Source organism: Eutrigla gurnardus (genome assembly GCF_963514095.1).
Source record: "Eutrigla gurnardus genome assembly, chromosome: 1".
NCBI classification, from domain to species: Eukaryota; Metazoa; Chordata; class Actinopteri; order Perciformes; family Triglidae; genus Eutrigla; species Eutrigla gurnardus.
This window is the reverse complement of record NC_139915.1, coordinates 16,569,456-16,591,235: the sequence shown is the minus strand read 5'-3', so window position 1 is coordinate 16,591,235 and position 21,780 is coordinate 16,569,456. Positions and strand designations below refer to the sequence as shown.

At 43.3% G+C, this 21,780-nt stretch overlaps 1 protein-coding gene across 4 annotated transcripts in view; it reads left to right on the top strand.

The window, feature by feature from the left end:
* Positions 1-20,789, top strand: part of LOC311011727 (protein MTSS 2-like) — a 76,287-nt gene extending 55,498 nt beyond the window's left edge. The window contains exons 4-15 of one of the 4 annotated variants that reach the window (XM_084006839.1): positions 3,447-3,531; positions 4,292-4,383; positions 4,812-4,886; positions 7,893-8,050; positions 8,764-8,871; positions 8,957-9,054; positions 10,291-10,435; positions 10,547-10,621; positions 13,138-13,293; positions 13,748-13,930; positions 14,385-14,550; positions 17,986-20,789. In XM_084006839.1, coding sequence (XP_083862965.1) covers positions 3,447-3,531; positions 4,292-4,383; positions 4,812-4,886; positions 7,893-8,050; positions 8,764-8,871; positions 8,957-9,054; positions 10,291-10,435; positions 10,547-10,621; positions 13,138-13,293; positions 13,748-13,930; positions 14,385-14,550; positions 17,986-18,872 — 2,228 coding nt within the window. In that variant the 3' untranslated portion in view covers positions 18,873-20,789. Of the gene's footprint in view, positions 1-3,446; positions 3,532-4,291; positions 4,384-4,811; positions 4,887-7,892; positions 8,051-8,763; positions 8,872-8,956; positions 9,055-10,164; positions 10,436-10,546; positions 10,622-13,137; positions 13,294-13,747; positions 13,931-14,384; positions 14,551-17,985 lie in introns of all 4 variants that reach the window. The other 3 variants (XM_084006838.1, XM_084006837.1, XM_084006840.1) reach the window with 3 other exon arrangements.
* The last annotated feature ends 991 nt before the right edge of the window (positions 20,790-21,780 follow it).

Sequence of the window (21,780 nt, the reverse complement as noted above, 5' to 3'; positions counted from 1 at the left end):
TGAACAATCAGGGCGGGGCAGATAATCAGACCAGGGGAGGCACACGAGGAAGCAGGTGTGACCTGAAAGGAGACGAGAGGTAAGTAACACAGTGAACAAAAAATGATATACAACATTCATAAAATAAAGTAACAAGGGCAGAACACTAGACCGAGACATGACACACTCCTTCTTTCTACAGGGGACAGACAGAATGTCGGTTGGGGGTAGAGGGTTAATTGAAGATACATTGGTACACTTTAGGAAAGGCAATACAAGATTGTAATAACCAAAATGTTTACACATTTTTGTGTTGTTAGGGCAAAAAAAAATCTGCTATAATAGGGGTATTCAATGAAAAGTCACTAAGGTCCAATTGAGTGAAGTTATTGTCGTATTAACTGGAGTAGCTGCGCCCACTGTCTATAGCCGCGGCCATCGAGAAAGAAGCTTGAACTTGACTTTCACATCCATTTCCCACTGGATAGGGAAGCTGCTTTAAATGGAAGGTGTTACCAATGGATACATAGGTACACGCTAATAATGTAGATAAAATGAGATGCAACTCATGTTCTGATTCTTGATTCTTAAAGTCCCAGTCGGCAACATTTTTGTTGATCATATTCACTGAAGCCGACACTATGCTCCGATGCTATGCTCCGACAACATAAATCATCCGGTTTTAGAAAAAACAGCGCGCCTCTACGTGCAGTACAGTGCCCGGATCATCCTGTCCACTCAGCACGCAGGGCTGTGTTCGTGCACACACAGAGCCCCTCCCCCCTCGGGTCGTTCCACTATCACAAGGGGCGGGGGGGGAAGTAGCAACAAGCTTCCAATTCCTCGTTAAAAACCGAAATGAGGAGGTCCAAAACAACCAAGGAAAAGAAAACACCGGTGGAAAATAAGGAAAAAAAGAAAGATTTCAACGGTGCCCGTGATAAAACCAGTCAACATGGGACCCACGCTTCAAAGGTGGCGTGATCTAAGGGATTTCAAAAGGCTTGAAGCCTACTTAACAACATATGCCACCATATATCCAAACAAATGTATTTATTTGTATTTTTACATACAAATATAAAAACAAAATATGATGCATGCTGACATAAGCTAGTTGCAACTAATTCAACCAGTAATATCATGACTTCCATCACATCGATCATCTGCAACTTTTCAAAGAAACAAATCATATTCCTGCCTGCCTACAGAAATATGTTGCAATATGGAAGATAGAAACTCCTGAAAGTGTTTGTTTCACAACTTTAACTTGTTGCATCCGATGACATCAGCTGACTGCACTGGACTTTTATTTCATGCTGTCACACACGCACACACACGCACACAAACACACACATCAACACAGTAGCTGTATTTCAGACGTGAGTAATGTGTGTTCTCTGCTGTCCCTCAGCTGGTTGTTGATCTCCTATGGCATCTGATAGCTAATAACAGACATGCAGGAAGAGGACCATCATAAATGTAGAGATCAAACACACACACACACACACTTGGCTCTGACTCCAGTACCGTGTTTCTCTCGCCAGCAGTGAGCTCATTAAAATGTGTAAGGGGACCCTTCTTGTCTTCATGCTTTCTCATCTCTCCATCTCCAACTTCTGCCAAAATATTCCCTTTCCTTCAGTACGAAATATCACAAATGTTCACTTCATCAGTCATGTGACTGTTTGCTTCACACTTTCCCCACGTCAGGTTCGAGAGCTGCTTATTGATCACACTGTTGACACAGTTCAAAATACTGCTTCTACAACTGATTGGCATACATGGTGTGGATCTATGTGTGTGTGTGTGTGTGTGTGTGTGTGTGTGTGTGTGTGTGTGTGTTTAGGGAGGGTAACTCTGCTTTAATGAATGGTTGCCGGGTAGAACAGGAGGCGTGAGGGAGGAATTTGTTAATTATGAATGGAGCACTTCTCTCTGGAACAAACACAGCGAACAACACAGAGTGTGAGTGTGTGTGTGTATGTTTCTGAGCGTATAGGTTCGTGGCAACATATGGCAGTATGTGCACTATGATTGGTTGATGGTTGCTACGGACTGGCTGGTAAGGAATTTATATTATAGGTGCTCATGAGCAAGGCATTCTGGATTCAGCTCACACAGGGCCACTCATTTCTAAATCACAAACACGGCCAATGAATTTGATCCACCGCCCTACATATGAACGACCTGCTTATTAAAGTGGTCTTCATATTAGTTCATGTTTCAAAGTGAAGTAAAAAGTAGTTTTAGTTCTATCCTTGCATGATAAGAACATAAAAACATGAACTATTCATCGTATCCTATTAATTACACTATAGCCTATTTGTGTCGCATAGATGCTGCTTTGAGTTAAATGCTAAACTCAGCAACATGCTCACAATGAAAATGCCAGCATGATTTGATTAGGAGGTGACAAGTTCCCCACAAGTTCCCCACCGTACCTTAGCTCGTTAGCATGCTAAAACTCAATGCAAGGTAAGACTGATGTTGATGCTGCCAGTATTTTTAGGTTTTGGTAAGTATTTGGTCATGATAACTGTATTTGTTATGATAATGGAACCCCCCCTTCCATCCATCCATCCATCCATCGTCTACTGCTTATCCTGTACTCAGGGTCGCGGGAGGGCTGGAGCGAAGGTGGGACCACCCCCCTTTTCTTTTCAAAAAACAAAGATTTTCACTTTTAGATGAAAATATTAGTCTGGTGCATAACATTTTGCAATAACAAGAACTCTTGTCTGCGCTCCCTGTAAGCTTTTACTGTGTAAGCCTGTCTGAGCCCTTATCATAAACACTGTCTCTCGAGGAAATCCCATTTGGCTGCTGTTTAATCTGTACGTTCCAGCGTGTACATTTCCATGGCAGCAGTGATTATGGTATTCACAAGCATACTATAAGCCATACCTCTGCTGTAAAGTCTTAAAGTGCATAGCATGAGAGTGAAGCGCCCCACCTGTACAGAGGCAGGCAGCAGCAGTGGTGAGCACCTTGTTTGGAAGCGAGCGGCGTCTGCCATCAGTTACACTGACGTTAACTCCGGGGTCAGCTTTTTCCACATGGACCTTAAAATAGACTTGTGTTTACAGTTGCAGGTTTGCCGCTCACAGAACCGGGTCCCTGAGCGGTTGGCTCACGCCAGCACAAGACACTACTTTATTTGGACGAGGCTGGGAGTGTGTGTATCATCTAAGAGAGGCAGAGCAGGGTCTTGTGTAAATACTGGCTGAATGTAAAAGGATACAAATGCTCAGTAGTTTTTTTCTCCTGTTTGAAGAATGCAGCACTTTTACCAGCATTTACATTACGCAACACGCTAATAGCTGCAATGTAAATATTGATCGCTGCTCTGTGTGGTTTCTGTGGAAAAACGGGGCCTTTGGTGGTAAATGTGCAATGAGACTCTTTGGCGACATCTGTATGTGTGTGTTTGTCTGCGTTATATGAATCTCGCTATTTTGTGTTTCCAGGGGCGACCAGAGATATCGGTTCAGCTCTGACCAGGATGTGCATGAGGCATCGCAGCATTGAGGCCAAACTTCGCCAGTTCACCAAGTAAGACAGTGATCTTTTTTCATTTCTTTCCGTCCTCCTCTCCTTCCTGTGTTGACCTTACTCTGTTTTTTTATCAGAAGTCAGATCTCGTTTTCAACTAAAACAAACCTTGTTATTAGCGTTATAATGGGATGAATGCTTGGTGAGGTTTTCTTGTCAGCTGCATGGATTCCATAAGCAACATTGCTTTTGTCTGCACAGTGTAAATGGATACAACCATTGGCACACAATACGGACCCCTCTGGAAACCTCACCAAGAGTCTGCTTTAAACCACTGTTTGCCTTTTCCTTCACTCTCCATACTGTCTAATGACGTTTCCACACCACATGCTATTACATTGATGGTGATGATAATGATGATGATGATGATCTACGACCGTAGTAATGACAGGGGTCCCTTTGAAGACGGAGTCGGTCGTAAAGCACATGTTCCAATAATCTTACGTTAACTGTAAACGTGTGTTTGTACCACACATGTATGTGTGGATAGGGAGAAGGGCAGCGTTCCAGACACTAACATTACAAAGTGGAACAACACGTGGAGGAAAATATGTCTCAGGATCTCGTGCAACGTCTCATTTTCAGTGGGGCTTGGTGGTCGGAATATGGGGGTCACTACTGTTTCCACTAAGTCTGTCTCTTGTCAAGACACCACACAATAAAAATATTTGTCCTCGGATTGATTTTGAATGACACAAAGTGTGTAGCTATCGGCGCCACAGCTGTCTCTTAATCTCTGTCTCTTGAATCTCTCCCTCAGTGCTTTGATGGAGAGTCTGATCACTCCACTCCAGGACAAGATTGAGGACTGGAAGAAGACAGCCAACCAGCTAGATAAGGATCATGCCAAAGGTACGTACACATTGCTGGTTATGATGATAATTCATGACATACTGCCTGCAGAAGTAGCCTGTGCTGCCCTGTGGTTTATTGATCACTATGAAGGTTGGTTGCTATTCACTGAAATGTTCAGTGATTAGAGCACGGACCAATCAGTGTCCTGTGATGAGCTACTGGCAGCCAGGGCGTGGTTTAGGTGTGTGTGAATTGATGGTTCATTGAATCACCTGCTACGTATTTTCATTTCCACTGACGGCTTCTCACATGGTTCTTTCTAACAAACCATCTTCAGGGTCAGGTTGGGGAAAATAACCTCTGACACATACATGTCACCATGGTGACTAGATGATAAGATAACATTCATAGCTTCTGGCAGCGTTTCTGTTCAAGATAATGTGACATTCCTGTTGCTGAAGCATCTCTGTTTGTTCTCTTTCAAGAATACAAGAGGTCACGCCATGAGATCAAGAAGAAGTCATCTGACACCATGAAGCTACAGAAGAAGGCTCGGAAAGGTAACAGTCAGCAGTTGAGCTGAGGCTCCTCTCACATTTGACAGAACAGACAAAGTCACACTGAGGTCAACTCGTGTTTTTGCAGCGTCACAAAGACAAAATTGATTCGTCTAGTATGAGTGTTGTTTCTGTGGAGCGCATGTAGCAGTGGATAGTGGGGACATTCTGTTCATTTTTGCCTCTATTATCTCTGTGATCACTGTTGCTAGTAGCGCTGGAGAAAAGTCAACTCCAACAACAATATTTTCCGTCAGCCAAATCTGGATTAGATGTTGATTTATGTTTTGTATCAGATTTGAATGCTTGATCGTTATAAAACAAAATATGGTGATTTGCATTCAGTGTCAACACACGCAACCAGAAAAAAAATTCATCATTCACAGAGGTCAACAGCCATTGACTTTATACAGCGCAGGCTGGGGAAAAAATAATTGCAGGTTTATATCTCCATCTTGTGGTGTCCAACTGTATTGCAGCTCTGTTTCTTTTCGTCCAACTGTATTGCAGCTCTGTTTCTTTTCTATTTGTCCTGACCTCACTCAGTGATGCAGCAACCAATAATTAGTGCTTTCTTTTCTGCACCAGCTTCCACGCCATTGCCAGGCAGATGAATACATAAATGCAAGGTGTCTGGAAATGACAATATTTATATATAGATATGTTATATGTTTTGTTAAAGGTAACTCACTGACTGTAACTCCTCAGTAGATTGTTATTGTTTTATATGACATATTAGCAATACATGATATGTGACACACACATTCCATTACATAATTCAATTGAGATAGATTATTCACAGTGGAGAAACATTAAATAATATTTAGTAAGAGTGCAGTGTCCCTCGCTGTTATGTCAGTGCTGACGCTCGGTGGTGATATTATTTCTGGATTTCGTTTTTGGTTGCAGCGGTGTTATTTTGCTCTAACCTGTGGCACAGTGGCTGTCTTGTGATGGCTTCTTTGTACTAACCTTAACAATGAGTTCTGCTATATCTGCCCCCCCCCCCCCCTTTCTCTTTCTTATTTTGCCTCCTTTTTTGCCTTCTCCCTGCTACCGTCTCTCTGCGTCTCCCTCCCTGTGGTATTTGTCCCCCTGTAACAGAGATCCAGGGTAAGTTTCCGCCTGTCGCTTGCTACAGTTCTGCTGTTCTCTACATTTCTACACTCCACACTTCCTCTTTTTACTCACCTTCCCAGCCTTATCCTGCAGATTACCATATAACCATATATTACATATATATATATATATATTATTAGGGATTTGTTTCATGATGTGGAATCATTATGAAAGTTGACTTCAGGGCCATACAGAGAGCCTTGGAATCAGTGCTGAATTTCAGGGGGGGGCAAATAAATCAGGGATTGGTTTGTGGTACCTTGATGAAGCATGCATTTACCTTGTGAAATGCGCAACATTAGCATAATATAAAGCCAAAATACCAAACGTTTTAAAGCTAGATTTTATCAAAGAACCCCAAATCAAGACCATATAACAATGCAGGTGTGGACCATTGCAGTTTAACCCTTTAAACACAAATATTGGGTCTTCAGAGACCAGAGGACCATTTACTTGTCTAATTCTATTATTTAAAATCTAAACATTGTTTTCTTTTTCTCAAAATGTTGGGTTTTATCATATTAGCCTATGTAGCAGTGACCTTTTCTGAGACTGGTCTGAAGACAGATGCTTCTGGGGCCGGGGGCTGTTCTGTGGCCAACACTTCCACTACCTGCGCTGCTCATTGTTTACAGTCTGATAAGCTCCTTGAGATGCCAGACTGGAGATGGTTGAGAGACGACATATGAGATCGAATTTTGCGTCAAGTAACCAGTTTACAGGCAAATGAATAGTCTCTTTTCCAGACTGTCCTCCTCGAGAAAACGACCACATAGGTCGTGTGTCAAGCACCGAATTACGACCATATGTTACGTTTCAAAATAGCGCGCCCTCTAGCGGTCAAGTAAATATCGACACTCCGGTGTCTCAGACGATCGCCCCCCCCACACGTCGACCTAAACCTACCCCGATTCCACGACATCTTCCCCCCAGTGTGTGGGTAGTGTGATACAATACAAATGAAAATGGTCTTATCTTTTTCAACCAGCTACCATTACTTTTTTAGGAAGTTGCTATTTGCTATAAGCTGAACATATTGTTTGGTTCCCTGGTCACAGAGTTGAGCTTATATGGTTATTTGAGAAGTTGAAATTGTGCAGTTTCACCCCAGAAGAAGCATGCTGTAGTTTAACTTAACCTTCACTCCTGCTCTCCTTCTTCTCTCCTCCTGCTCTCCTTCTGCTATCCTTCTGCTCACCTCCCTTTATTGCATGCTGTAACACTATACAGTGATGTCATGTCTTGCTTGTCATTCACTGCATTTCATGGTTTTCTGTTAACAGTAGATTGAGATTTTCTTCACCATACTTATTCACCTACTGTATCTCTTACCTTTTGTCATCAACTGATTGCTGTGTAATCACAGCAAGTGGTGAAGCTTAAAGGTGGAAACACAGTATTTGTGAGATGGGAAATGCACACACACTCAAACTGTGATCAACCTTTTAAGCTGACATTAAGTCCGAGTTCTAGTTGAAACAGACATATGGTGTTACAGTCATGAATGTATTACATGCATCAAATGGCTATCAAATGAGAATTATCACCTGACTCCATAGTTCCCCTCAGAAGAGAGAGTATGTACACAAGAACAATGCCACATGCTGCACTTGCAGTATGTTCGTTTCTTATAGCTGCTACAGTTTCATAATGTATGCCAGTGGTTTGATGGAGCCATGCATTATGGGAAACAGAGGCTGGTAGAGGGATATCCAATCAGGCGGACACCAGATTGATGTTTTTTTTTTACAACACACACTTACTGCTCCATCTTTCTTCATTACTTCTGTATCATTTACTAGCATTGAGCTCTCCCTGACCTGCCTATCTGCCTCTCCCCTATCTTAAATATGTGTTTTCTCACCACCACTGCACCTTCCCCCACCCTAGGCCGAGTGGACCTGCAGCCCCAGCTGGACAGCGCCATGCAGGATGTAACTGACATGTGTCTGTTGATGGAGGAGATGGAGAAGCAAGCGGTGCGCCGGGTCCTCGTGGAGGAGAGGGGTCGCTTCTGCACCTTCATCGGCTTCCTGCAGCCTGTCGTGGTGAGCAGATGGAGGAGGAGCGAAAGATGGGTGGAGTGATAACCATTCAGGTTCAGTGCCTTGCTCAAAGGCACTCAAGGGTTGCTGGTTGTGTGATCCCAAAATACAATTGATTTTCAATGGGAGGCAACATGCTGCACTGTAGATGACATGTTAATAAGGGATGTGACAGTATCATATTTTTATGATTATTGTTATTAATTAATTATTACAATAATTTAAGTAATATCACTGTAAATTATTATGATATAGCATTAAGTTCTCCTAAAATAGTACAAGACTATTAGAGCTGAAACATAGTACAATTTCCCTGCACCATATTTGCCTCAACCTCCAGTTCTGAATAGCGAAGCCAATTCTGAAGTGCCATCATTTTGCATTGTCTCTTTTCCTGGCACCAGGGGGCGACTCCTCGGTTTGCAAAAGAAGTCCAATTTCAGAGGAAAATGAGCCTACTTCTCTAGTCTCTAGTTTCAATTCTTTTTCAATGCAGCATGATGTTCATGTAGTCAATTTTGGTCCATTTAGAGTCAAATAGACCATATGCTTTAGGGTGGGGCTACCTTGTGATTGAAAGCCTTCCACAGCCTTGCTACCGTCACTACCAATGCAGTAAGCTACTAAAGCGACCTCAACACTTAGCTGTGAAGTTGTAAAGTTTGTCTTATATACAGTCTATGACACTATCTTGTTTTTATTGTCTTTTATTTTAGAATGGAGAGATCGCCATGCTGGGAGAGATCACCCACCTCCAGGCCATCATTGATGACCTCACTGTTCTGACAACCGATCCCCACAAACTGCCCCCAGCTAGTGAACAGGTGAAATGCACACACAAGAAGCGAAACACAGAAAAGAAAGAGAAATTACAGAACTAATAGGAAACAAACTCTCTCTCTAATCCAGGTGATTAAGGATCTGAAAGGCTCCGATTACAGCTGGTCCTATCAGACCCCTCCTTCATCCCCAAGCAGCTCTGGCTCCCGCAAGAGCAGCATGTGCAGGTGCTCGCACGCAAACACACACACATGTACCCACAGACACGACTAGCACCTTACAACCGATCTACAGTGATTTAAGAAAGAGGAGCCTTCACCGATGTTTGATGTTTGGCTGTCGGCCAACTGTGTTGTTTGTCAGTCCATCATTACCATTTGTCCAGCCATCTTCAGTTTAGTGGGATTTTCAGATAAATTAACCACAGCCAACATGCTGTCGGAGTATGCAGGTGTAGTTATGAACCACTAGATGAAAGATGACGATATGTGTTGAATTTTAAGTTTCAGCATACGCACAATGTTTTGCTTCTTTAGGGTGCAAATGCATACGATGCACACATTCAGAATCTAGAAAAGTAGAAATGCTTTTCTGTAGTTTGTTATCTGAAAAACATCCTTCAGTGTATGTTTGTGGACCAGACAGTGTATGCATGTAGGAGCATTCGCCCTCAAGGCGAAGCTCGAAAGCATGCAGGATCACAGCCTTGCAGTGTTTGTGTGTGTGTGTGTGTACCTGTTTTTGTGTGTGTGTGTGTCTGTGTGTGTGTGTGTGTGTGTGTGTCCTGAATACTCATAAGCTTACATACTCTCTGTCTACCCCCCTCCTCCCCCTTTCCCTCACCATAACCATCATTCTCTATACCTGTCTCTCTCTCCACTTGTCTGTCCTCTGTTTGTTTGTTTTTTGTTGCATCTTGTATGTGATCTGCCCTCTTTCTCCCGGTTTTCTTTGCTTACCTGCTTTCCTGTCTTTTCTGATGTCTCTACTTATAACTGTGACTCATTTGTGACTCCAATGCGCCATCGCATCGCGGGGCATCGCTACGCTGATGAACCAACAACTTGCTGTGTGCACTGCTCCTGAATTTCACCCCATCAACCAATAACAAAATGCTCCACCGCATCCTCCAATTGTCTCATTTATCATCTTCCCCTCTCATCTTAAACACTCACCCTCCTAAATCCAACCATCCCTGTAATCATGGCAATCAATGGCAACCATCACCTTCATCCTACCGCACACTCCTCACCCTTCCAATCACTCCTCCTCCCCTGCTCCCCCTCACCCCCCCCCCCCCACCCCACCCCCACCACCACCACCCTTCCCCCTTGCAGCAGTGTGAACAGCGCCCACAGTAGTGCCTCCCGTTCCTCAGGGGGAGGCTGTAGTGGGGGAGGTGGGGGAGGCTCCCAGCCCCACTCACCCACCTCATCCTCCTCCTCCTATCGCTACCGCAGCAGCCTGCCGCACCAGCCTCCACCATCTGGGGGCCTCGCTGCCCACCGCCTCAGCAGCGTCTCCTCACACGACTCGGGCTTTGTGTCCCAGGATGCAAACATCTACTCCAAGCCCCCCTCGCCCATGCCCTCTGACATCACGAGCCAGGTAACACACCCACGCACACACGTTAAAAATAATTACAGTGGTATAATCTCACCTCACTGGCATTTTTAGCATTTTTTTTAAGGATGTGTATCTTTTGTTTTTCTGCTGTAGAAGTCGTCCAGCTCAGCGTCGTCAGAGGCCTCAGAAACATGCCAGTCAGTCAGTGAATGCAGCTCCCCCACAACTGTGAGTACTCATTTATACTGTCAATATGGAGTCCTCAGCAGCTTAGTGTTGAAACCTAGAATTAAAAAGAAAAACACCGATGCAAGTATAGCACAAATAGGAAAGAACAGGTACGCTTTAAATATGTTTATTTCATAACTTTTTTTTAAATGATTGATATTAACTTTAACATGTATTCCTATAAAATAGATAATTTGCACATTAAAATAGCCTGGATGCCAGTTGTCATTTGATTTACATATAATGGAAGTTAATTTACCCCACCAGCATAGGTATGACTATTAAATGTGAGACTTCATAACCCAGAAATCCTCCAAAAGTAACAGTAAACTCAGTAAACTGGTGACAGCATGCCCAGCAGGTCTGTGGTACTGATGCTCGAAAGCAAATAGTAACACTTTAGCCTCCTAAACCTTTTTTTTTCTTCAAAATTTCAGTAGTTCAGCTCAGCTCCGATAATAAGGCCCTGAAGGACTTTTCTTATTTTGCTATTTGCTCTTTGGGGCAAATACATGCTAATTTCCTGGTTTCCACTTGGGAAATCACTGCTGCATTATATGTTTGATGCAATGAATGAAAACAATGTTGTTGCTAATTAAAGACATATCCCAGACTGTGAAAAAACAGTATTGGGGATGCAGAAAATAATACATTTCTTTATGTTTTTAATAAAAATCAGTGACTTTATGAAAATAAACTGGTTCTTAAATGATTACAATTCTGAAAACGAATGAGAGCCCCTTTCTAAAAGTGAGGCATAAGGGTTTCATTTTGCACATCTGTGTCCAAACTCAATTTAGGAATATAATTTGGGCAACAAAGATGAATTAATTATTTGTGATGAGTCGGCTCAGTTGCAGCTCCACTTTGTAAACTAAAGGTTCAACCCTCCGAACATCAGTGTCCATAAAAAAATCTTAACCCTCTGGTGTATTTCCCACTGTCGGAGGACAGCACCATCTGTTTTGCAGTAAGTTTCCTCTTCAACCCAAATTGGTCCCTTAGTGGTTTCAGAAATTCATTTAATTTGAGGATATAATGTTATGCAACAATTACTGACCTTTTTTGATGATTGTGGATGTATAAAGTCATGATAGAACAGAACTTTACCACACACACTGAGGAAAATGAGAAGTTATGTTCGCCGAGGTAGCAGGAGCTTTATGTTGAGAGTAATGGATGTTTGAAAACAAACATCTGGATCATCAGGCAGATCTGCAACAGAACAGACAGTGGTGCACCTGGGATATAAGCATTTTGTTGTTTGTTGTTTGTAATCCCATGCTTTCTAAATACTCTATATTTTATTCCAAGAATCAAAGAGATATATTTGCGGTGGTGTCCTGTGCATAGAGGGAATATTTTCGCAATTCAGTGTCATTAAGATTTTGCTTTTAAGATTTGCAGTCATGAGCATACATCAGGTCACCAGTAAAAGTATGGGTCAGTGCTGTTTTCACCACTTGAGCTGGTGCAGCCGCACTCACATAAAACTCCAAAATCACAGATTCCTTTTATTTATGCTTGAGAGCTTGTCTCTTTCTCTTTCATTATACATTCTTTGACCAGTTTGCACATCTGGTTGCAACATGAATACATTTCCAATGATGCTCATGAAGCAAAGTAAATATTAATTTAAAATGTAAGGCAGCATCTGTCAGTTAACCACAGCTTGCATATGTGACTGCCTCGCCTTTTACGGTTGATTAACTACCTTTACGACCATCTGAGGGCAGAAAGTGTGTGATACAACTCAAATTAGACTGGAACACATTGTCGATATGGATGCCTGCACAACAACCTGGTTACCTTGATTCAATCTTGCACAACCACCACCAGGAAAAGCAATCATACAAAATATCCTTGTTGGTTATATCTGGATCTCTCTCTCTCTCTCTCTCTCTCTCTCTCTCTCTCTCTCTCTCTCTCTCTCACTCTCTCTTCCTCTCTCTCTCTCTCTCTTTCTCTCTCTCTCTACCATTGGTAATGTTGAGAAACTAGCAAGAGTGCACTTGATCTGAAAAAGTATCCAACTGAAAAACTCTAAATCTAGCAAGTAGGTTGGCAACACCGACGGGCCATCCCATCAGGCCTCCCTCCAAAGCCAATGTTCCTTCCGGCTTTCAAGCTAGCAGCCTGTGGAATAATGCTGTGTTTTTCATCTCAGCTCGACTTTGAATGCATGCTGCTCTAACACATCCTGTGGTGTTTCTAACACATAGATGATGTAGCTGTGAAATGGAGGCTTTCTAGGCATCACTCACTTAGTTCCTATTGATGCATGCACAGCGGCCACTCATTTAAGTTTTGAAGGCCTTTTCTATTCTAAATCCCCTGCTAATCTTTTCCCACTATTCTGGTTCACACTGAGGACTTGTGCGTGTGTGTGTGTGTGTGTGTGTGTCTACTGTGCAGTAGGTGTTTGTGTGCTTGTGTTGCTGTTATTCTAAGCTGGCTGCCTTCTCTCGTGCTCTCTGTCTTTCTCTGATGACGCGACTATGTCTCTCGTCCCGCAGTTTGGCACGTCCTTTGCTACCTTCCGCCCTGCTCTCTCTCACTCTGGCTCCACCAGGCCTCTCTCTGTCATTCTTCCTGGTACTGCCTCCCCACCCTATATCTGCCCCTCTGGATCCAGCTCCTCCTCTCCCACATCAAAGGTTCCTATCTGGAAGGTTTGTTCTCCATTCGCTTCCATTGCTTCAGTTGCACTTTTTCTGCTGTTTCTGTTTAATTAATTTCAGTTAATGCATGGGGGTTTACCATCTTCATACCACCTTCATTTTCATAACCACATTGCTTTATTTCCTTATAGTGTGTTTTCCTTAAATCACTTGCTGTGGGTGCATGCAACATTCTTTTTTTTTGTGCTCCATCTCACTCACTGGTTTTGGGATGGAGATCTACCAAAGCTAAACAAGGTGTGAAGAGCTGACCAACACATTCAAACACTCCAAGAGGCCCTCCCACATACCCCCACACATGCACACTCTTCCAAGACATAATCCACCTGTAAAAAGCCCCCCCCTGCACTCAGATGAAGGGCTTCAAACTGCTGGATATTGGACATGTCTCTCGTGCTCGTCCTACCTGCTGCTTCCTGTTTATTTATTTTATTCACCTCTTCAGGATTGGTCCAAAGCAGGTCAGTATGAGCAGCCGGCGGCTGCAGCGGCAGTTCAGAGGAGAAAGGAACCTCTGGATAGACTGAGGGAGAACGAGATGTCACCGAGCTCCCAGGGATACGCCGGGCCCTCACACCCCGATGACTCGCAGAGACACAGGATGACCGCGGCTACCATCGCTGCCAAGGTAACACCAGCAAGCAGGATGTGTGTGTGAGAGTGAAAAAACTAAAACAGAGTGTATAATACGCATCGGTAGGTAAATAAATAAGAGAGACAACATGGAGACACACTCATACAGGAATGTGTGTCAACATTAAAGGTGCTTGTAAAGGTTGGTTGAAAACACTACATCCAGTAAAGTAGCTGATGGATGAAAGAGCAGCTCTATTGTGACCTAATATGTGCTTGCATGTGCAGTAAGATTCAGCCGCCATGAAGTAGACCTGTCTGTTGTTTATTAACGTTATAACTGTGAATCATTAGCACATGTAGCCTGAGCTCAGTGAAACTCATCACATGTCTTCCATGTCTCACACGTGATCAACTAAGGGACAGATACATCAGATACAATTCTCCTGAGTTTGAATTGTGTTTTTAGACATCGTTACAATGTGAGCTCTCTCTTTGTATGTGCTCAGCATGGAGAGGAGGTTTCTCCAGCAGCCAGTGACCTGGCCATGGTGCTGACCAGAGGACTGAGTATGGAGCAGCAGAAAAGCAACAGAGACTCGCTGCAGTACTCCAGTGGTTACAGCACAGAGACGACAACCCCTTCCTGCTCCGAGGACACAATTCCTTCACAAGGTAAAACCCTAACCCACTACCCGCCGGTGTCCTGACTTCATAGCAGAATCATCTTCTTCATGTTGTGTTTACAGTTGTGTTTTCAATTGTCAAGGAATTCAATGTGAAATTCTGCAATGTTGCAAAAAAAAAAGAAATGTAAATAAGGCTCTTTTCCACCTGCTTATTTGCCCAGAGACATGTCCTGAATGTGGGATCCTCAGGATGAGCAAGGGTAGAAGTGACCATGGCCATCTAACCCGTGTATTCAATAATAATTGTTATGATTGTTATAATTGTTTCAATTTGTTTGAATTCTATTTTATTCTATTTCACGATTACTACATCAGAATGTATAACATGTCATTTATTAGATATTCTTTAATTTCCCAGCTTTGGATCAATAAAGTCTGTCTGTCTATCTATCTATCTATCTATCTATCTATCTATCTATCTATCTATCTATCTATCTATCTATATATACAATGTTTCCATGTAAAAAACAGCTTTTAGTACAAATAGCAAACAAATCTGAGGTGGACACACGGTACAGACATTTTGGGGATGGTTCTTTAACAGTGCCTCACCCAAGACTTCTCTCAGAGTCATATTATAATAATAATAATAATAACTTGGATTTATATAGCGCCTTTCGTAGTACTCAAGGTCGCTTCACAAAAAGTGTGTGTGTGTGTGTGTGTGTGTGGGGGGGGGGGGGGGTGTTAGGGATCAAAGGACTTAGAGCAAAGAAATGGTTTGAGATGCTTTTTGAACATGGGCAGGGATGAGGCAGAGCGGATGTGGAGTGGGAGACTATTCCAGTTTGTATGGGCATGGGCAGAGAAAGCCCTGTCCCCAAATGTTCGCAACCTTGTGCGGGGTATTGCCAGCAGGTCCTTGTCAGAGGACCGCAGGGAACGTGACTGAGTGTAGGGGTGGAGGAGATCCTTGAGGTATTGTGGTAAGAGTCCATGGAGAGCTTTGTAGGTGAGCAGGAGGATCTTGTAGGTGATGCGTGACTTGACTGGCAACCAGTGGAGCTGTTGGAGTATGGGAGTGATATTCTGCCAGGGCTTGGTGTTGGTTAGAACCCTGGCAGCTGAGTTCTGGACACGCTGGAGCCTGCTAAGGTCCTTGGCGGGCAGTCCAGGCAGGACACCGTTGCAGTAGTCCAGGCGGGAGGTGATGAAGGCGTGGATGAGTGTTTCTGTGACTGAGTGCGTGAGTGAGGGCCGGAGTCATGAGATGTTTCTGAGGTGATTGAAGGCAGACTATTATAGCTGCTTAGACATTGGTAATCATCTTGTGCTTTCTGAAGGTTTTCATTGCAAAGAATTACAGAATTACAAAAGCACAGAAGCATGTGTTCCCCTGCATAGTAACAAGATAGGTAGAGTATGGTTCATAAAACACTTTATTTAATTCAATTTAGTCTATTTATTTCTGAAGGCAGCAGCAGAGCCCAACTGGAGTGTCAGTCAAGCTCAACATGTGGCATGGGTGATGCTGAGGGAGAGAGGAGTCGTGGAGGTAAAACAGCTGCTTGTGCATTCGTTACGCAAGTCATGTGTCATGCAGCAGATTTCCCATGGAACATATTCATAACCCCAAATGTCTCCTTTCTTTCAAATACAATAATTGATTGTGCTTTTATTTGCCTAAACCTAACCATGTGGTTTTGTTGCATTAGAAAACCTAAAAGTGTCAACTAAAGCTACATTGGAAATGTATTTTGAATGCTGTATGAATTAAGTGTAAAGACTCACATGTACAGATGAGCAGGGAAGCATCGAAAAACCTCAGAGACAGGTTAACTTCAGTCACCACAAGGCAGAACAACAATACACCATACAGTTTTGGGCTGTATGAACTCAATCATTCCATAACTCAATCCTTCAGAGACACGATGGACAAAGCCCCCGCTCAATCATTCATTGTCCTCAAGAACACCTTCCTACAAAAGGGTTTTAATGCCTCACCATCCACAGAATTACTCCATGGAAGCATTGCAGTCGATGACCAGATTGATCAGCCCCACCAAACTCACAGGTGTTGTCAGCTGTGATTCATGCAAGACATTCTTTAAGGCATTTAAAGTCTGTGATGCACAAGAAGCTCAGCTAGAACTGGAAATGAGAGCAAAGTGCATTTGATGATTCACACTTGCAGGGAGCTCTGTAAAAAAGGTTACTTGAATGAACACTTTCAAATGCAAAAGTGCTTCTTAGCCTTGACGACTGGTATTGGATGACATGGGGTAAAACAATTTCAAAAGTAATTGTAGATATTTGAAATAAACATAGTCACTGTTTGAAATAAATATACCTGTAAACATAAAGGATAGAGCATTTTGATTTGGTGACAGAATTAGGGAAAAGGGCTGCAAATCTTTTGCAATAAACGTCCGCACTGCACATGTTACTTTCTTGTGTGTTCCTGCACCGGTAGAATCAGCTTGTTGGAAGGCATCAGCAAGAGACAACTGTTTTTTAACTGATGGTGTTACCTGCTCAGCCATCCTGTTTCCAGGACATTGGATATTTACTCAGCAGGGAGGTGTTTCCCCATTGCAGCACGTGAACACATGCTGCGTCCAAGTGCTCCTATAAAGCTCCGACATAGCCAATTCAGAGAGAAATACAAGGATGGAAACTTGAAATTACGTGAAATTTTATTGCAAAACCGAAAATTCCTCAAATCACAAGTGTGTATTGAACTGTGCATGGCGTACCGTACGTTTCAATATTATATTAACAACCATTGCATCCCTAGTGATCACATACTTTTTGTACTACGCTAGCTAAGTTAGAGCTTGCCACCACCGGAAGGAACAGCGCATAAACATTACTCACATGACCACTGTTCTGGCTCTCTGCAAGTCATGATGGGGTTACCGACTTTGAGAGAAACATCTCAATATAGTTTTTTTGCTGTCAAGCCTGCTCTCAGGCACCCATTGGTTTCTGAGGAACCATGTGACTCCTCTTCTTCTCTAATGACTGTTAGACTTACTCTTCATCCTGGGGCCCACATTCGTGAAATTTGTCTGGCCGCATTCATCTTATATTTTTTTTTAAATCCTAGAAAGTCAACCTGTCAAAGGATGATATTATTCATTTTTCATTGAAGTGAAATATCAATATTTACAATCTCACCAGAGTTTTGAACCCCCGTCTTTCGTTAATAAATTCAAACACAAATCACCCAGGCAGCTGGCACGGTATGTGGCAGTTCTGACAGTTTCCCTAACAGTGGCTGGGAGATGGCAATATAAAGATGATACATATTACATGTGCATCATATTGTTGACTGTCAGTTTAGGGTTTCCCTTATCCAAATTATATAGCTATCCCTGTGTTAATCTGATATGTGGCCACAGTACATTGTGTCTTCTCTCTTTCCTTTATGACTGCAGTTCTCTTCTTAATCACTCGTCTCCCTCTTCCCCCACATCAGGTTCAGATTATGACTGCTACTCAGTGAACGGTGATGCTGAAGGTCCAGATGGACAGACAGAGTTTGACAAGTCCTCCACCATTCCTCGCCACTCTAACATTGCCCAGAACTACCGGCGCATGATCCAGACCAAGAGGCCAGCGAGCACAGCCGGCCTGCCCAGTGGAGTTCTTGGTCCTGGGGGTCATGGAATACCAGGGCAACCTGGTGGAGCTGGTGGAGGTGGAGCAGGTACTCCAGGCACCGCCACGATCCGCCGCACCCCATCTACCAAACCGGGCGTGAGACGCACACTGTCCAACGCGGGGCCTATCCCCATCCGACCACCCATTGTGCCTGTCAAAACACCCACAGTTCCTGGAGACTCGCATTCGCCTGGTGGAGCGGGTGGTGGGTACGCAGGTGGAGGGCACTCAGGTGGCGTACCCGTGCGCGTGGGCAGTGAGGAGTGTGTGTTCTTCACTGGAGTCGAGGATGCACAGGGAGCACTTGATTATGTGAAGGCGTCACCGAAGCGCCTCAGCCTTCCTAACACTGCCTGGGGATCAGGGGCGGCATTAGAGGTCTACGCCCAGCAACACGGTGGCCTTGCAATGGGAAGTGGCTCAGGGGCCGGATCAGAGGAGGATCAGATGATTGCAGCCAATCGGCACAGCCTGGTGGAGAAAATTGGCGAGTTGGTTGCCAGCGCACACGCCCTTGGAGAGGGGCAGTTTCCTTTCCCCGCCCTCCCCGATGACCCGACCCTGCCGCCAACTGGCCCCGCTGACGCTCAGTCAGGGATGGAGGGGGCAGAGGGGTCCGGTGACATGTTGACCACCATCAGGAGAGGCGTCCGCCTTCGCAAGACAGTCTCCAATGATCGCTCGGCACCACGCATCTTGTGATTGGAGAAGAAGCAAGAAGACGATGATACTTCTCAGCCAATAGGGAATCAGGTGTTGGTGTGGTGCAACCCAACCGCCTAGTACATACATTATGTAGGGAAAGCTATAATATAACACAAAATGAATGAAAACAAAAACATACACAAAAAGTACACCATTAGAGTAAATTATATATAATATAATGATAATAATAACATAAATAAACTCAAAATTAACTCATGCTGATGATTAAAAGTGAAATACTGAATATTGACAGGCTCCTAGCAGGCCACTATAACTAGTGTGTGTTGGACGCATGTTTGTCTTCTCTACACCTTCACCCATGGACGGAAAGAGTCACAGGAAAAACTGAAACAAAAAGGCAAAGAAAGAGAGAAAGACTGGGTTTTGTCTGTCAGATCACACCCTTCCCCATCCTCTTCTCCAACTAACCCGACTGGCTAATCCCAGATGAAAGACTGGAGACTGAAGGAGGGCCCTGTGGGGGTGATAGAGAGTTGGGGGGGGGGGGGGGGGTCAGAGTGCCATGTGACCTGCTGCATTAGAACCCAGGCTGTCTCAGCAGCAAATGTACTGTACTTATTAGCCCAGTGAACTGAAGCTTTGGTATTAGCACGGGGAGCTAACAAGTCAGAAGAATCTTCTGGCTCAACCTAATGTAAAAAAAAAAAAAAAAATACAGTTGGCATTGAACCGTGCTAGTGCCCCCTTTCCCCTCTCTCTCTCTCTCTTTGTGTAGTGTGCGTGTGCATTCATGAGTGTGCATGTGGGCAAATGTGAGTGTGCGTGTGCATGTAATTGATTGTGTGTGCGTCTGTGTGAGGGGGATGGGTAGAGCTCTGCTGCAGGACAGCTGGTTACCCAATGAGGGCAGGGCTTTTATTTCTCCTGTGTGTGTTGTATACGTGCATTTTTCTTGTTTCTATCGTGACGTCATTTACCTTGTTACAACTGTACGAGAAGTTGCGAGAAGTAATCCAGGCGTATAGATATATTCATATATATTTTCTAGAACCAGAGAGAAAATGTTAAATCAGAAATGGAGCAATAAATGTGTTTTATTTTCTTGTTTCCAAGAAGCAGATCAATGGAGGATTGTAGTTTCTCCTTTGTCATATTCAATCAATCATCAGGAATGCTAAATTACACATTGACTGTGAATTCATGCCTAGCCGGTTTTGGCGTGTCTCTCTCCCTGTTCCTGTCTCTTTCTGGTGTAGGGAACGGATTGCAAAAAAAAACAAAAACTGTAAAGCACTTTGATAGGTGGTAGGGTACGTACAATAGCCACTGGGTGTTGCTGTAGTCATGCTGTATGAATGGGAGCATGGAAGTGAGAGAGATGGTTACCAATAAGAGTGATGGAAATAATTAATTTGTAGAAAAAGAAGTAGAAGATGGGGAGGGACAAAGAGGAAGTGATAGAGACTGGTTGAAATGGAACGATTGGTCAAATGAGAGAAGGGATAAGGAAGTAGAGCAAAACTATTTATCTGAAAATGGAATAGACATCAGGGCTCCTCAGGGTTCTACAAGTGGCATAATTTGCTCTGGCCTGCGAAAGGTACTGAAGCTTTTTATCACAGGGTTCGTTTTGCATCTGAACACATAATGCAAACGAAACACGGTGCACGGATAGATAAATCAACTTGTAACAACACTTAAACATACATCAACATTGGACATATGGATTATGTTGGTCGGTTTGTGTGGCGTAAATGTACTGTGGCGTTTTCAACACTGGATGCTGTGGGACTGCCAGTATCTGAAATAATATTACAAAGTAGGCTTCACTTATGTTCATGTGCGAGTACATATCAGCACACCAGATTAAATGCAGATGTATTCTTACCTATAGATACTGTATTTCTTTTTTGCTAAACCTTGAACATAGCTGCATTTTGTCCTAGATTGGCTCTAGCTCTAGATGGCGCTCTCTGTTCAACAAAGGGTTGAAGGCCGATATATTTCCATTGCTTTCAACCCTTTGTTGAACAGAGAGCGCCATCTATTGGGCTCAGAAAATAGAGAAAATGCTTCACGAAGCTTCATTTGGACATCACTAGCTCTAGCTAAAACCAGTCCAACCTTCCACCTTTACAATATGAACTACATGAATGTTGAGTTTAATTTCAAAGGACACCACTGAAAACAAGTACCACAGAGGATTATTATTGCAGTGGCATTGCCATATGAGGCAGAAACATGATAAAAAGCATGGAGAGGACAGCTTCTGAGGATGGGACTAAATGAAATGAAATAAATAACTACTGTTGCTGTTTAGTAATTGATTACATTTTTCAAATTACTTGTCAAACATTGGTTCCTACAGATCGGTGTCCCCTGATGCATTTATACCAGCATGTATCCAGTCCGTGTTGATGGAGTTTCAGTAATCAGGTACTTTTACTGAGTGTTTGTTTTGACGCTACGCTTCCCCCGGCATGGTTCAGCTCAGTTCAGAGCATTCAACGCCGTTAAGCTCAGAACATGGCTCTGTGAGATGTAAGAATAGATGTGAGAATAGGTTTGACGGAAAAGCAGGAGAGCATTGAAGCTGACATAGAGAGGGAGATGTGTGCGGAATGAGCATTTCACTGCCTGTTCATACAACATGTTCTGTGCTGTACTTGTAAATGAGAGCAGGCTCACAGATTTGGTACAAAGGTTTGTTAAAAAATAATACATGGAATATTCCATTTTTTATCATTCTGCAATATTGTTTGAATAGTTAGTCTTACTTTTAATTGATGTAAAAATAAAAAAGGAGAAAAAATCCCAGTTGTAACACACTACTGGGCTGTGTATCATATGGATGGAGTGGGCTCAGAGTGAGCGTGTCCTTGTTTAGCTGGTGAATTCTCTTGCTGTGACTTGAACATAGCTGGTTATCAGCCCCTTATTGTTG